The 13,820-nt window shown below is 35.1% G+C and overlaps 1 protein-coding gene across 3 annotated transcripts in view; it reads right to left on the bottom strand.

Moving 5' to 3' along the window:
- The window catches only part of TFEC (transcription factor EC), a 61,925-nt gene that overhangs the window by 3,503 nt on the left and 44,602 nt on the right, over window positions 1–13,820 (bottom strand). For 2 of the 3 annotated variants that reach the window (XM_079304722.1, XM_079304720.1), the window contains 3 exons: window positions 12,912–13,026; window positions 12,000–12,056; window positions 7,793–7,868 (listed from right to left, as the gene is read on the bottom strand). In XM_079304722.1, the coding sequence (XP_079160848.1) occupies window positions 7,793–7,868; window positions 12,000–12,056; window positions 12,912–13,026 (248 nt within the window). The remainder of the gene's footprint in view (window positions 1–7,792; window positions 7,869–11,999; window positions 12,057–12,911; window positions 13,027–13,820) is intronic. The other variant, XM_079304721.1, reaches the window with a different exon arrangement.

Genomic DNA, 13,820 nt, shown 5'->3' on the forward strand with positions numbered 1-13,820 from the left:
ATTCTACCATTACAGTTTTTATATTTTTAGTGAAAATTGCTTTTATTATTAACTCTAAGATTAAAATCTATGTGCAGTATTTCTGTATTAATGAACTAGGAAATATACATTACTGAGGACTTAAGCCTAAATTTTTAAAGATCATTTTGAATATACTACTCCTTTTACCTGACTTACTAATGAGGTTGCTTTTATGCTTGTAGAGGAAAAAATGATCTGTGCTGAATGCCACTCCTCATTGATGACAGACCAGAAAAATCACACTTTCATAACCATAATGACTAGGGAATGACAAAAATCATGTTCAAAAATCTTGAAACAACATAAAAACCAAGTTAAAATCTACAGCTACATGCAGACCCCAACTCAAAATAAAAGCTTTGCAAAAAAATTAAATTACACCTGCCCATCATTCAGGAAATTGTGGTTTGTCTTTCAGCTTACAAGTAGCCTTACTAGCAACAAACACTTGTTCAAATAAAACTGTTCAAAGATTTTCATGTGTCCATTTATCAAATTGTCATACATTCCTTTAAGTAAGGTCTTGGACCAAGAATGTATTTTGCTGGAAATGTTTAATTTCTAATTAAATTCATTAATTTCAGCATTTTATGATACAGGATGGGTTCACTGTATTAAATATACAGAGGTAAGGGCTTTATCCAAACTATCTACTTTCCTGCAAGATTGCTTAGGCTGAGCAGAAGGTTGGCCAAACCTCTGGTCTCAAACACAAGCATGAGAAAGAAAAGCTGTTAAAACAAGTAAGAATCTGATGTTGGGAGGGATAAGCATATTTTCAATACCTATTCCAAAGACATATATTTACATACTGTCATTTATGGAGAGGAAAAAAAAATTGTATGCCCAGCTATTAGTGCTTTCCCTTACTCATAGAATCATGGAAATGCTGAGTTGGAAAGCAGCCATCAGGATCAGTGAGTCCAGCTCCTGGCCTTGCACAGGACAAGAGTCACCCTGTGCCTGAGAGAATTGTTCAAATACTTCTTGAACTCTGCCAGGCATGGTGCTATGACCACTTCCTTGGAGAACCTGTTACCAGTGCTCAGCTACCCACTGGGTGGCATGAGAACCTTTTCCTGATATCCAACCTAATCCTCCCTGACTGAACCTCATGTAATTTCCTTGAATCCAGTCACTGGTCACAAGAGTGAACAGATTGGTACTTGCCCCTCCATTGCCCCTCATGAGGCTAAGCACCCTCAGAGATTTCTGCAGCTATTTTTCTTCTGGAAGTATAGTTCAGAAACCAGGATTTAGTGACCCAGACCATCCAGTTTTTCCTCATGCTTTTCTAGGCATAAAACCTTATGGAGCTGATAACTTTAAGACACTAAGAAGAATACATTAAATTATTTGAGATAAAACATCACAGTGCTTAAACATACCATAGACTTCAGTTAATTTGCTAGAGATTTGGGAGCAACATTTTCTTGATCCAAGAGTGCTCTAAGTCAAATGTCAGCTGTCTCTGGACAGCACACAATCTGAGACTCCAGTATACTGGGACCTGCCCTTCTCTCAGTGCTGCAGGCCAGAAGTGCACAGCTTTGGGGATTAGAAGGTGGGGATATCAGAGAGAAAATAATTGTTTTCTACAACCCTACTGTCTACAAAACTAAAACATAATTGGGTATGTATTCTGATTTGAACTTTGCCTGGTCAAAAAAGCTGGAGCAGAGGTGGGACTGGGAGCCAAGAGCAGAATGCATCTCCCCCATAATGGATGAATCATCTCTTGGCAGTTCTTCTGCCTTCTCCTTACAGTCCCTGTACCTCTGAGCAGGTGGGAGGACAGAATTTCTTGCCAGAATCCCATGGGCTCCTTCCTGGGAGAGGACTTTCTCCTCTCAAATAGCTTACCTATGTTTAAATGTATAAACTGTAAAGGTTAAGGAAGCTTTCAGTATGAATATTTTCTGGACAAATCTTTGACCACCGTCACTGCATCAGTCTCATTGTCTTCACACCTCTTTGGAAAGTTAGATAAAATACTGAGAGGTTCCTGTTTATTATTAAATTGCACTGGAGTTTGAAAGGCAGTAAATTATCTGTTCTATACCAGACCACTCATGAATAAAGAAACTAAATAAAAGAAATAAAGTTAGCAGGACAAGAAGTTTTCAAACAGAAATTCTCTACTCCCATCTCAGATATGAGTTATACATGCTATATGGAGAAACACAATCTGCCTTGAAAAGGATTTTAGTCTTAAATAAGTATTTAAAAAAAAAACTAACACAGTTTTGGTCTGAACCTAAAGATACAGCCTATAAAATTAGAAACAAATCCGTAGCTGGAAGAATGGAAATAATTGAGGAAATGTAATAGCAGCAGAAAAAAATTGAATATATCACATATTTAGAAAATATTTTGTAGTGTTTTCACTAAAATAATCTCATGTCAGTAATAAAATTTTATTAATTCGAAATCAGAGAAAAATATTTTTGGTTGATTTTTCTGATTGACATATGAATAAGCCACATATACATAACTGTATTTGAAATATTTCTTTTATTAAATTCATTCCCATTACACTTAATTGTTACACTTAATATCACCTTGTGTTATGATTACTTTTAGTTCATGTTTCCTTGACAGCTTTAGTTTTTATTTCAACAATAATGACTTGTTTTTTCACAATTTTGAATAAATCTTCACTGAAAGATTAATTCCTGGATTTAAACTGCCAGAGAGATGGATCTGGTCAGCTTTTGTATGAGGTACATATGGACAGATATCTCTTGTGGTAATATTTACAGATCTGAGAGGCAAAACTGCAATGGAGAGCTGGGATAAAAATGCAGTGGTTACTCTTATTATTGAAGAGACTATTTAAGCTGTGTACAAGTGTGTGTGTGTCTGTGACTGTGTGCATATCCTACATATGGCTTCTACATCACTTCTCCTATGTACATATACTGGTTGGTGCCATTAAATGAAGAATATTGAAGTTGAACCTTCAAGTGTCTGAAGGCAACACAGCAAAGGAACAGCTGGCGACCTCAGAAGTCAACATGTATTTCACTTCTTGTCTCTCTTTACCAGGATCTAACAAAAATACTGAAGGAGTCTGTGCTGATTCTGCATCACAGGCCCTCTTCATCCATTCTAGCCCAGAGCACCACACAGCAGTCACAGGACAGTGCAGAGCAACAGAGGCTCTATGCAGATGTGCAGGGCTGGAAGAGCAACAATGCAGCTGGTGAGGATGAAAATTGGGCTGCTAAAGGTGAGATTCCAGCATGCCAATAGTCTGAAGTGCATCTACCTCTACATATCAGGCAAGCAGATTTGTCTATGATGGGAAGAAAAAAACAACTCAGCATTTGAAAATGGATTAACTCAAAGCACAAAAAGTGCATAAGAAGAATTCAGAAATTCTCTGATCAGTTATTTGGTTTCTGTTTTTTCTCTGAAAACAATGAATTCTAAATTCAACTACCTAAAAAGTTCTAAAAATATCACTAGGAGACTGTAGGTTTTGCTTTTTAGAGATTTGTAGGTTGTTCTTAGAGATAAAAACTGAAATGAAAACCCTACAAGCACATTTTTAGAACTTTTAAAAATTGAGGAATCACTAACAGTTGTCACTCAATTAATTAGAAGTTTCTATATAAAAACAGACAAAATACTTGCATTTTTAATGGTTTGCATCCTAAAAACTTAGATATAAACCAACATATCTTCAGATATGGCGGGAATTATTTTTTTCATTTTGATCTTTCAGTTCTATTAATTGGCTCTGCTTTTTTTTTTTTTTAATTTGACTTTTGTTTTTCTTAGTCTTAATTTTTTTTAAATGCATGCATGGCACCATCCTGTAAACGCTGAAATACATGGGAAATTTTAATCCAAGCCAAATCATTCGAGAGCAGTAAGATGTTTTGCCAGTCTGGTCATCAGAAATGGCCTTTGCAAAGGAGGATTGCTTCTTTGCTCCTGTGTGTGCTGTGGTAATTTGAAGTTTCTATCAAGTTAAAGATGTGTTAGAGAGCTTAATTAACAGACATTTACAAAAAATAACAAGAGCTGTATGGAAAAGTAAAAAGAAAAATAAAGGTAAAAAAACTGGTGTTTTATTAGCCTTTGAATCCTGTCTCCTCCTAACTTTAACATCTGAATCTCTCTACAAAACTCAAATGCCCAGAACAAAACACAACACTCTTACCAAGCAGAGTTTCCCATTTTGGAGAAATGAAACATAGAAAAGAGACTGATCTTCAGCCCATTGCCATTAATTTAACTTTTTTGAAGTCAAAGGAACTTCACTAGTTTACAGAAGTTGAACTCCTGTAGGAAGGATGGGAGTATCTGGTCATCTAAATTAGAACTAATTAATAAAATAAGTGTTTGAGACAGTGTGATAGCTACAGTTTGCCAGACACGAGCCAGTTACTAATAACAAATACATTTGCAAAGTTGAAACTGTGCTTGCAGAGCATTTCTTTCCCTGTTTCTGAGAAATTAGCTTTAAACTACAGAAATTTGCTCAAAGAAGTACTTGGAAGGACTTTGTACTTGTTTTGAGGACTTGCACAATTGCACAGTGTATCATTCTGAAAGAGGCAGCAAGTTTCCACTTTATAACAGCATGAGTGTACACAAGCTTTTCCTTTGCAAGAAATGTGCCTGTGCTGGCTGCTAGAGGGTCTGTCCACAGACATCCCAGAGGTCAGGCACAGGCAGATGCAGAAAGCAGAAAGGAGAGAGTGAGAGCAACCCACTGCTTCTGCCCAAATTCCTACAGTTCTCTTAACATTCAGTTCTGTAAAACTACTAGAATTATTGGAGGAATGGGCTTTTTCTTGTTTAGCTTTCTGGCAATTTAAGTCCAACTACCATTAAACTGTTTTTGTGTAGGCATTGCTAGACTCCATCACAGTAAGAAATCCTGTTAACCACATAAAGGGTGGATTCTGAAAGGTTGAACATAAATGGAAAGAGAGGTATAATTAAAGGAGCAGGTTAGGAGTTTTTCAGCAAAATATTAATATTTCTGGCATTTTTAAAATTCTATTTTTGAATTATTCTGTAAAACTGATTTGCATTTCTGAATCATCTAGCACTTGGATATCTAAGCATTGAAAATGAAACAAAAGAATCACAGTTCTTTGTAACTTATCTTCATTTTCCAATGCTGATGAAGTGAACTTAAAACACCCATTCATTTATGTAATGTAATCCACACTTTTCATCATTAAATTAGAAGAGAAAAAAAAAGTGAAAAGAATAGAGGTTTAATCCAGTCAAAAGAAAGTCCCTGCAGAAGCTCTGCAGGAGCCAAACAAGTTCACTGCATAACCAACAAAACAAAAGTGAAATAAAAACCCTGCACAGCACTTCTAAGAAATATAAATCACAAAAGGTTTCCAAATGGCATAAAAATGCCCTTTTCTGTTTCTGATTCTGAATGTAATCTTCTTGAAGCAAGCCATCTGGGACAGGCATGCTAACCACAATGGCTTAGTTATAGTAGTATTTGCTCCTCAATGCAGAGGCTGATTTTCTTCACTGTCATTAGTCTAAGCATCAGTAAGCTTTCGCCTTTTACAGCTAAGTTTCAACTATAAGAAGAATCTTCTAAAATCAATATGAAGCAAAAATGCTATGTGTGATAAAATTTTACAGATGAAGTATTGTAAGTGATGATAAATCTCTTTCAGAGAAGAGGGGGCAGACTAGGGACACAGTAAATTTTTATGAAGTAAAAAGCAAGAACTGAGAGAGAATAAGGATGCTGAGCTATGATTTGACAAAACAAGACCATACTAAAAGATAACAATAATTTTGACCTGCTCAGCCAACAAAAAACATGTTGAAATTAATGCATTCCCACCTAAAAATACAAATTTTTTTAAAAGTGCTTACACTTCTTTGAATTTATTTATCCTTGCACTAATCTATTGCAAGATTGTGTTGCAACCTGGTTTTTCAAAAGCCCTGCACATTTCAATGCCTTTTTTTCCTTAGCATCAATTTAAAAGCTTTTCAGTAGGCCTGCTTTTCAAAGAAGTACTGATTATCAGCCTTTTGAAGACAGCAGTCTTCAGAACGTGAGATACTTAAGTTCACCTTGTGCTTCTGTAAGCATAAACCACTCTGGGTCTGGTCACACTGCTGAACTCTGTCTTGGATTTGCAAACTAGTACAAGATAAGGCAATGATTTCAGAATCTACACTTGAAACTTTTTCATCAGGCAACAACACCAAAAACTAAGAGTGAAGTCCATCATCCACTTACTGGAGCAAAACTGCAGGTCCAGGTAAATCATTTTAAGAAGAACTTAAATGATTACTCTAGGTATTAACGTTATGATTAAGTTCACAAAGTCAACCTGAATCCAGACCAAAACATGTAAGTGATACACCTTTAAGTGTAACTGGAATTTGTACCCCATGCCCATCTCTAATTGCAGTATAGCCAGTTTCTATTTTTGCTTTATAGCTGCAAACCAACAGTGCCATCCACTGTTTTTCTGAGAAATCTTTCAATTACTTACCCAAATGGTATTGAATACTGAAAGATACACAGCAAAATTAAAATATTACTATAACTTTCTGTCTGCAATGGATCACATGGCCCAAACCTTATTTAAGTACTTTAAGCACTTTTTAAAAATTCAGCTTTAACAACTCATTTCATATTAATAATAAATAATATGCTCATTTATCCAATCTTTGGTGGATGCTACAGAAGCAGCAGAGTTTGTGAATTCTCTAAAATGGATGCAGTATGTTAACTTTCTCTCTGGTGGCTTCACTTCAAGTAAAGCCAACCTTCTACTTGTGTAAGTCTCACACAGCTTTGTATTGTTGCAGAAATCCTTAATGTAATCAAAAGTTTCTTAGTGCTAAAGTTAAAAAAGCTGAAATATCAATAGATTTTTTTCATTTGAAGTATCATGCACATCTGTATTGACATGCAAATGATAAAGACAAAATCTGTATATTCAATTTTATGCAAGTCACAATCATGTCAGTGCATTGTCTTAAGTCTTCCCTGAGTGACAAGAGAAATTTAAGGCTAAAGTTCTGCATTAAAAATCACTCTGAATTGTTATTGTTAATCCTGCAATTGGCTTTTCTACAAGGTAGCTCTTTTCTTGTTGATGACAAATACAAGCTTTAAGGGAATGCACATATAGTTCAAGCAATATGCATTTTGTGTTTCTGTAAGTATATGCATTAGTATAAAATGATATTATTATGGCAATTATAGCAATTATAACTTTTATCTTTGCTTTTTAGGACCGGTGTTTTTGCTGCATTCAGTTGAGGACTTTGGAAAAATGCTCAGTCTACAGACTCTTAAATTGATTGTTTTTCCTCTTAATCAAAGGGCAGACAGTGACAACATAAATTTTGTGTTATCCCACTAGAGGGCCATGGCAAGAGCTGAAAGCATCACTTCTTCCTTCTCCAGAGGCACCACACAATTGTGCTTGGGGACAGAAAGATGGACTTTCTGTTGTTTGGTTTATCTTTTCTTTTTTGGTTCTTGCTTGTTTGTTTTTTTTCCCTTGAAGTGGCAGTCTCTCTTAAACACCCTGAAATTGCTTTTATGTTATTAAGCTTTCACACAAGTTTTTCCAACAAGCACAAAACATCTGTCAAAGGTTTGTTACTTCAACAGCCTAATCTAAGCCAATGGCCTGGTATGGAAGATTTTTTATCCTATTACTCAATCCTATAGCTGGTGTACACAACTGTCTCATTTTTGCTGTATTAATACTATAAAAATTATTATAGGAAAGAGAGTTGAACTCACGGATCATTAGACTTGGGGATGAGTGTGCCAAGCTCCTTGATTCGATAATTAATATTATACCTTCTTCTTCTTTCAACTGTTGAAAAGAAACAGTTACTATTTTTATGGTGAAATCTTTTAAGAGAAATTCAACATAAAGCATCTTAATTAGTTAAAAACATGTTAGTCAATATAAAGAAAAAATCTTCCTCAAATAGAAGTCCCAAAATGAGCTCCTACTCATCTCTGACTTACTCTCAGGACACAAGCTATCATTAATGCAATCTGTATCTTACCTTAACTGTAGGTTTTCCCCTCATTTACAGTTAGATTTCTAGAGAATGAAATAGTCACACGTTATCTAAATATGAGTTAACTTTTATTTTTCTTGACGTTTATATATTCTTTCTCCATCATGCTCCCACAGAGCAAAGATTTCAGCTTAGTGGAGTCTTGCTGGTGACTTCAACAGGGATACAAGACAATTTATCCAGAAATTGATATTTTGGCAGAACTTCTGTTACAGATCACAAGGTAACAGCTTCACTGTCCCTTATTTACAATTGCCAGCATTAAAACCCACAGAGAGTTCATAACTATAACCATATCCCCTCACTGAAACAGAACAAGATTATGTCCCAAAACTACTTAATCTGTTTCCTTTGGTGATGGACAGCACAAAAACATTTATGACGATTGTTTTAAATGTAGAGAAAATGAAAAAAAAAAAACCACCATGGTTTAAACAATGAAATATATTTTCTGGATTTAAATTTAAAGACAAGCTATGTAGACTATCTTAGTTCACTTCATAATTTAGTTAGAATATAAAAGAGGAAATACACTTCTTAAAATTAGTACCCTGTCTGTGTGCTCTCAATTCACTTTACCAGCATTGTACTGGTATCGAGACTGGTGTGCATGATCCTACAGAAACTTTACATTTTTCTAGTGAATAGGTCTTTGAGGAATTACTTGTATGTAATTTTGACAAAGTGTATTCAGTGAGAATGTAGTCCCATTCGGGTACTGCTGGGTGTCAGAAACCAGCAGTCTCTATTTTTCTTCTACTGATGTGAGCTCACACTTTTGTCCACTGCCTCCACTCTAACTTAATCTAATCTCACTGAGTAAGCAAGATTCAGCTTTTCTCCATTACTAACACCACACTCAGCTCCTTCTCTTGTCCTTTGCATCTTGGAAGACCTTACCTTGGGCTCAATATGCTAGTGCTACAGTACTCTGTCTGACCAGCCCTGGCCATTCTAGAACATGGGCAGAATGGATACATGCCCTGTGTTTGGAGATGCTCACTTTAAATCTAATGGCCTAATTTTGAGTATAAATACAAAACACTCAGTAGAGCTAAGTTACAAGTGTTCAGCCAAGGCCATCCTGGTGGGTCTTCCAAGGCTGACTTCAATCTTCTCATATGAGTATGTCACTTTCAGCCTCAGCCCAACCACCTGGATCACTTTTAGTCCTCTTCTTCCTGTATATGGAATGGTTTGCTTCCTGATTTTGCTCTCTTAGGTTTGTGCAGCAGTCAGTAACTTCCACCCTTGCAGATTGAAGTTCTGGGAACAACCTGAGTGTTATCATTTACACTGATGAAGTGCTCTACCTCGATGGGATTTATTATCTTGTCCTGCTTTTACAGAAACAGGAATTTCACTCAACAAATTAAAGCATCTCAGGCTTTTTGGTGATTCACATATTCAGAAGACAAGGTTATAATCTTCATGACTGTACTGCTTAGTGAACCCCTGCATGGCATTGGAATGAATGTGCTGGATTGTGTAGGAGAGCCCAGTGTACAAAAGCACATAGCAACTGAAAAATTTAAAATATGTATTTCAGTTGTGTTGGCAAATTAATGACATGGCAAAAAAAAAAAAAAAGAAGAATGTGCTTTTACTACAATGTCCTATGGCATAATAGCTGTTGTTTAGTTAATATTCACACTGTGGAAAACTCTGTAAGATATTAATCAAAAAGTAGTCAACTAAGCATTAGCTATAAAAGGCAAAGAAAAAATTATCCTTACAAGTGAACACTTAACAAAATTCTTTTTTCCTTATATTTTTTCATTTTTTTCTGAAAAGAAACTTCCAGTGGTTGTGTCAATGAGTTAGGAGGGAAGATTTGTAAGCTTGGAAGCATGTTGCAATAGAACTTTCCTGATGTAGATCTGTAACCTTTCCAGAAATATCCTGAGTTATCAGTAATATTTCAATAATCAATTTACACATAAGCAAATTTTTCAAACTTCATGTGCAGGATTATGAGATAACATTCTTTGTTTGGAAGCCAAAAAAAAAAGCAAATTAAAAAACATCAAGTACATTTTTAAACTCTGTCTGTTGCATGAAGGGATTCCACTTCTTAAATCTAAATCCCTTTTCCTGGTTCCATGTAATCTACTATCTTTCAAAATGAACTTTTTTCCTTTTCCAGTGGCTTTATTACTTCTTGTTATTAGAACATGCAAGAAAATTTTTGTGAAATGTAGACCTTAATTCAACCTGAAAATCGAAAGTTTATATAATTCCAATCAACTTTCAAAAACTGTTTTTTCAGAACCTCACTAAGAAGCCTGATCCTCATAATAGAGTAAATCACACTCTTAAGCCTTTATATGCAATACATTATTATGTCCAAGCCTTCAGATAGTAGAGCTACGTCCAGTGATCCTTTGAGCTCTGTAGTAAACACCTGGAGCCAAGCCAAAAGCAGATGCTGCCTGTTCACAGCAGTATCTTCACGACCTTGAGTTTGGTTGAGGAAAGTTCTCAGACATTTCTTCTGTGATCAAGGACCATGACAAGCCAAAGCAAACAATGGAGGCAATAGTAAGAGCTTCTTTTCCCCCTTGTAGCTCCAGATAATTCCTACCCACCCTCTTTCTTAGTGCAGCAAAACTCTCCATTTCTGCCCTAACAAGACAGACAGCAGCTGCACTGGCATTGCAGAGATTATGTGCTAGCAACATGTCCAGAACTCTTCATGATCTGTCTGTAATTCACAAAAAAATTTACAGACAGATATAAGGATGTGGTCTGGAAATTCTATGTAGCAGAAGATTGTCCACAGTGATTGCTAGCTCATTGGGCCAATGGATGTATATTTTCAGGTATGTAGTTTCATGCAAGTGAAGCCAAATATCTCCCTTTGATTACTGCAATAGCCAGAGAAACAAGATAGAAGTAAGAGAATAAAGATGTAAATAGTGGCTATTAACTAATTACCAATTTAGGTTTAAATTCATAGAATCATAGAATATCTCAATTTGGAAGTGATTCATTAGGATCATTGAATTAAACTTTCATACTATTTCTGTTGGAAGAACTGGAAAGGAGAACTTGAAAATTGTAATTGATTAATTCAACACTTTCCAAAAAGAATCCTGAAGGCTTTTTGTTTCAAATTATGCTTTAGGGAGGAAAAATTGTGTCATTTTATAGGCAATCTTCTTCCAGTAATGAAACTGATGTTGTTTTCTATTCTATATAAATTATAATTTTTTTTATTTTTGTAAGGCTAATATTTAGACACTGAACTATGAATTTCACTAAGACTTCTAAGACTGTTCCTCTAGAACCAACATGCCTGTCATCTGCACAAAGCTGCTCTGTTGTCCATAAAGGAAACAGATGACAGGGGTATGGGGCTTGTGTGGCACAGTCAGAACATTGGTGAGTCTCACACAGTCCTGCACTGATCTCCTTTGGTGAAATACAATTTCAATAACTTTAAGAGCTTAGTAGCCACTTAGAAGTTGTTCTGATATCCTATGTAATTTTTTTTCTTTCCCTGTCACCCATAAAGAGATACAGCCTCTTGCTTTGGTACTTCAGTAAATAAGGTGAAAAGACTGGATTTTCACTGCTGTTTTTCTCATAGCCTGCCTCTTTCTTGCCTGCTTTGCACTGTAATTCTTAGAGAAAACATCAAGCAAAGTGTGCTACTGGGAAAAAATAATGGCAGGAGATTATATGGAAATAAATTAATTGCAATATGCAAAGTATTTTGAAAGACAAAAGTTCAGAGACAGAAATTAATTTCATGAAAGCTTAATGGTTGACTGTGTTTTCAGTCTGAGTTCAATTTGATTAGTCTGTTGAGATGCTGGTCTAAAAGAAAAACAGAGATGTGGTAGCTAATGTATAATAGATCTGCATTCTCCATACATTCCCTTTAATGAGATGGAAGATGAACATATACTTACTGAGATTGTGGTTATCCTTTTTTTGTCTCTCCTTTGCCATTGCTCTTGTATCTGCTTCTGACAGAAAGTAACATTTATTAAAATAGTCCTCAAGATGCAATTCGAGTACTTCATTCATTTTTTGAAAATGCCTTCTTGTCTCAAAGACCAGACTACCAGTCCTTTTACTGCATTACTATTTTTATTCTTAAAACAGATCATAGGTAAATCTTTATGTTACCAGTACTAAATTTTAAGCAGGTCTGGCAGGTAGCTCAACTTTTTTTTATGGCACTTTTAAAAAATTTAAGAATGTAGAAATGCCATGGAGGGGTATTTTTCTCCAATTTCCTGTATTTTATATCTGGATAAAACTTACAGTACACTAAGGTGAATATGGATTTTCAATATCCCATAATGCAAGAGTTAATCAGATTTGTAAGATATTGAATGAACTCACTGTTTCCTCCGAGTGACATTAATAAACTGTACATGATTTTTAGCATTCTTTGGATTAATTGAATGTAACTTTTAAAGTTTTTAATCCACTAATATAGCTTTACCTTGAATAGCCTTTTTGTAAAGTTTTAAAAGAACTATTTGTTCTACCCTCAAACAAATTTAATGGATGATAACTTATTTACATTTTTTGGTCAGGAGCCAACATGTGAAAGAATATACTTTTTTCTAAAATATTAAAGTTTTTTAGAAGCATCATGATCATAAAAATGGGGCAAACATAGTTTCTGAATTGCTAAAGAGAACAACAGAAAGAAAACATTTCTCCTTGATCTTTGCTCTTTTCCTTAATGAAACCTCAAACTGAAAATTCTCAGGAATTTAATTACTTTTTCATGGGTAAGGTCTATTCAAATTTTAAGACACACACCATCACATATGCAATTATATACTAAAATCTCAGAGTTCTTTTACCTGTGAGCTCCCTTTTTACTGGTAGATTAGCTGGGCAAGAAGCATTTGTGAGACCCATATTAGCTGGTGCCATTCCCTGGTCACTGTTATATATATCCAAAATGCTGCTAGATAGCTTGAGGGGTAGGGAAGGAAAGAAGAATAAGGAGAAAAAAATTAAAATAAATAAAAGACTTAAAAGTTTTTTTAAAAAAACACATGCAAGGAGCAAATATCTTTGGATATGAGTCTGTAGATGTACATAAAGGGAAGGTTTCCTGTTGCACAACATTAACCTAAATTGAAAGCAAAGGGTCACTGTCTGCTATTTTTCTTCAGATGCCATTTGTGTGGACTTCAGATCTACAGTGATGGCAAGATATGAGCCATAGTGTCTGTTTTTCAATTGTTTCTACTTTATATTTTCTAAATCCAGGGTTGCCACAACTGTGCTTCAAACATGCATTAGGTTGAAAGTCAACTTTACCATGCTGATTTTAACCATACTCCTCAGTGTGATTTTTTAACCACAACTCTAAACTCTAAATTGGTACTTCATATGGGGCCTGGTCTAGCAATATAGAGATTCAGGGACCTAGTTCTATGCAATAGTTAAAATTAGAATGTACAGAACATCAGACAATATGCATTGAGGAAAAGAACTGTACTGTTGTCAGGATAGAACAGATAATATAATGGTTTTAACATATATAACATATAGCCATGAACACCAGTATCCTTATTCCCTTAAAAAATATAATGTTATTTAAATAAGCCCATAGAATGCACTCCAAGAAAAGTAAGGCTGAAGTACATGGATTCCCATTACTTGAAAAACTTTACATGTATGAAAGAACTGAAAAATATATAAAAGTTTACTGAAGAACAATTCAGGTTTTGCTCAGTTTCTGTGACCCTATGATTAACCTT

Source organism: Erithacus rubecula, assembly GCF_903797595.1.
Source record: "Erithacus rubecula genome assembly, chromosome: 4".
Taxonomy (NCBI): Eukaryota; Metazoa; Chordata; class Aves; order Passeriformes; family Muscicapidae; genus Erithacus; species Erithacus rubecula.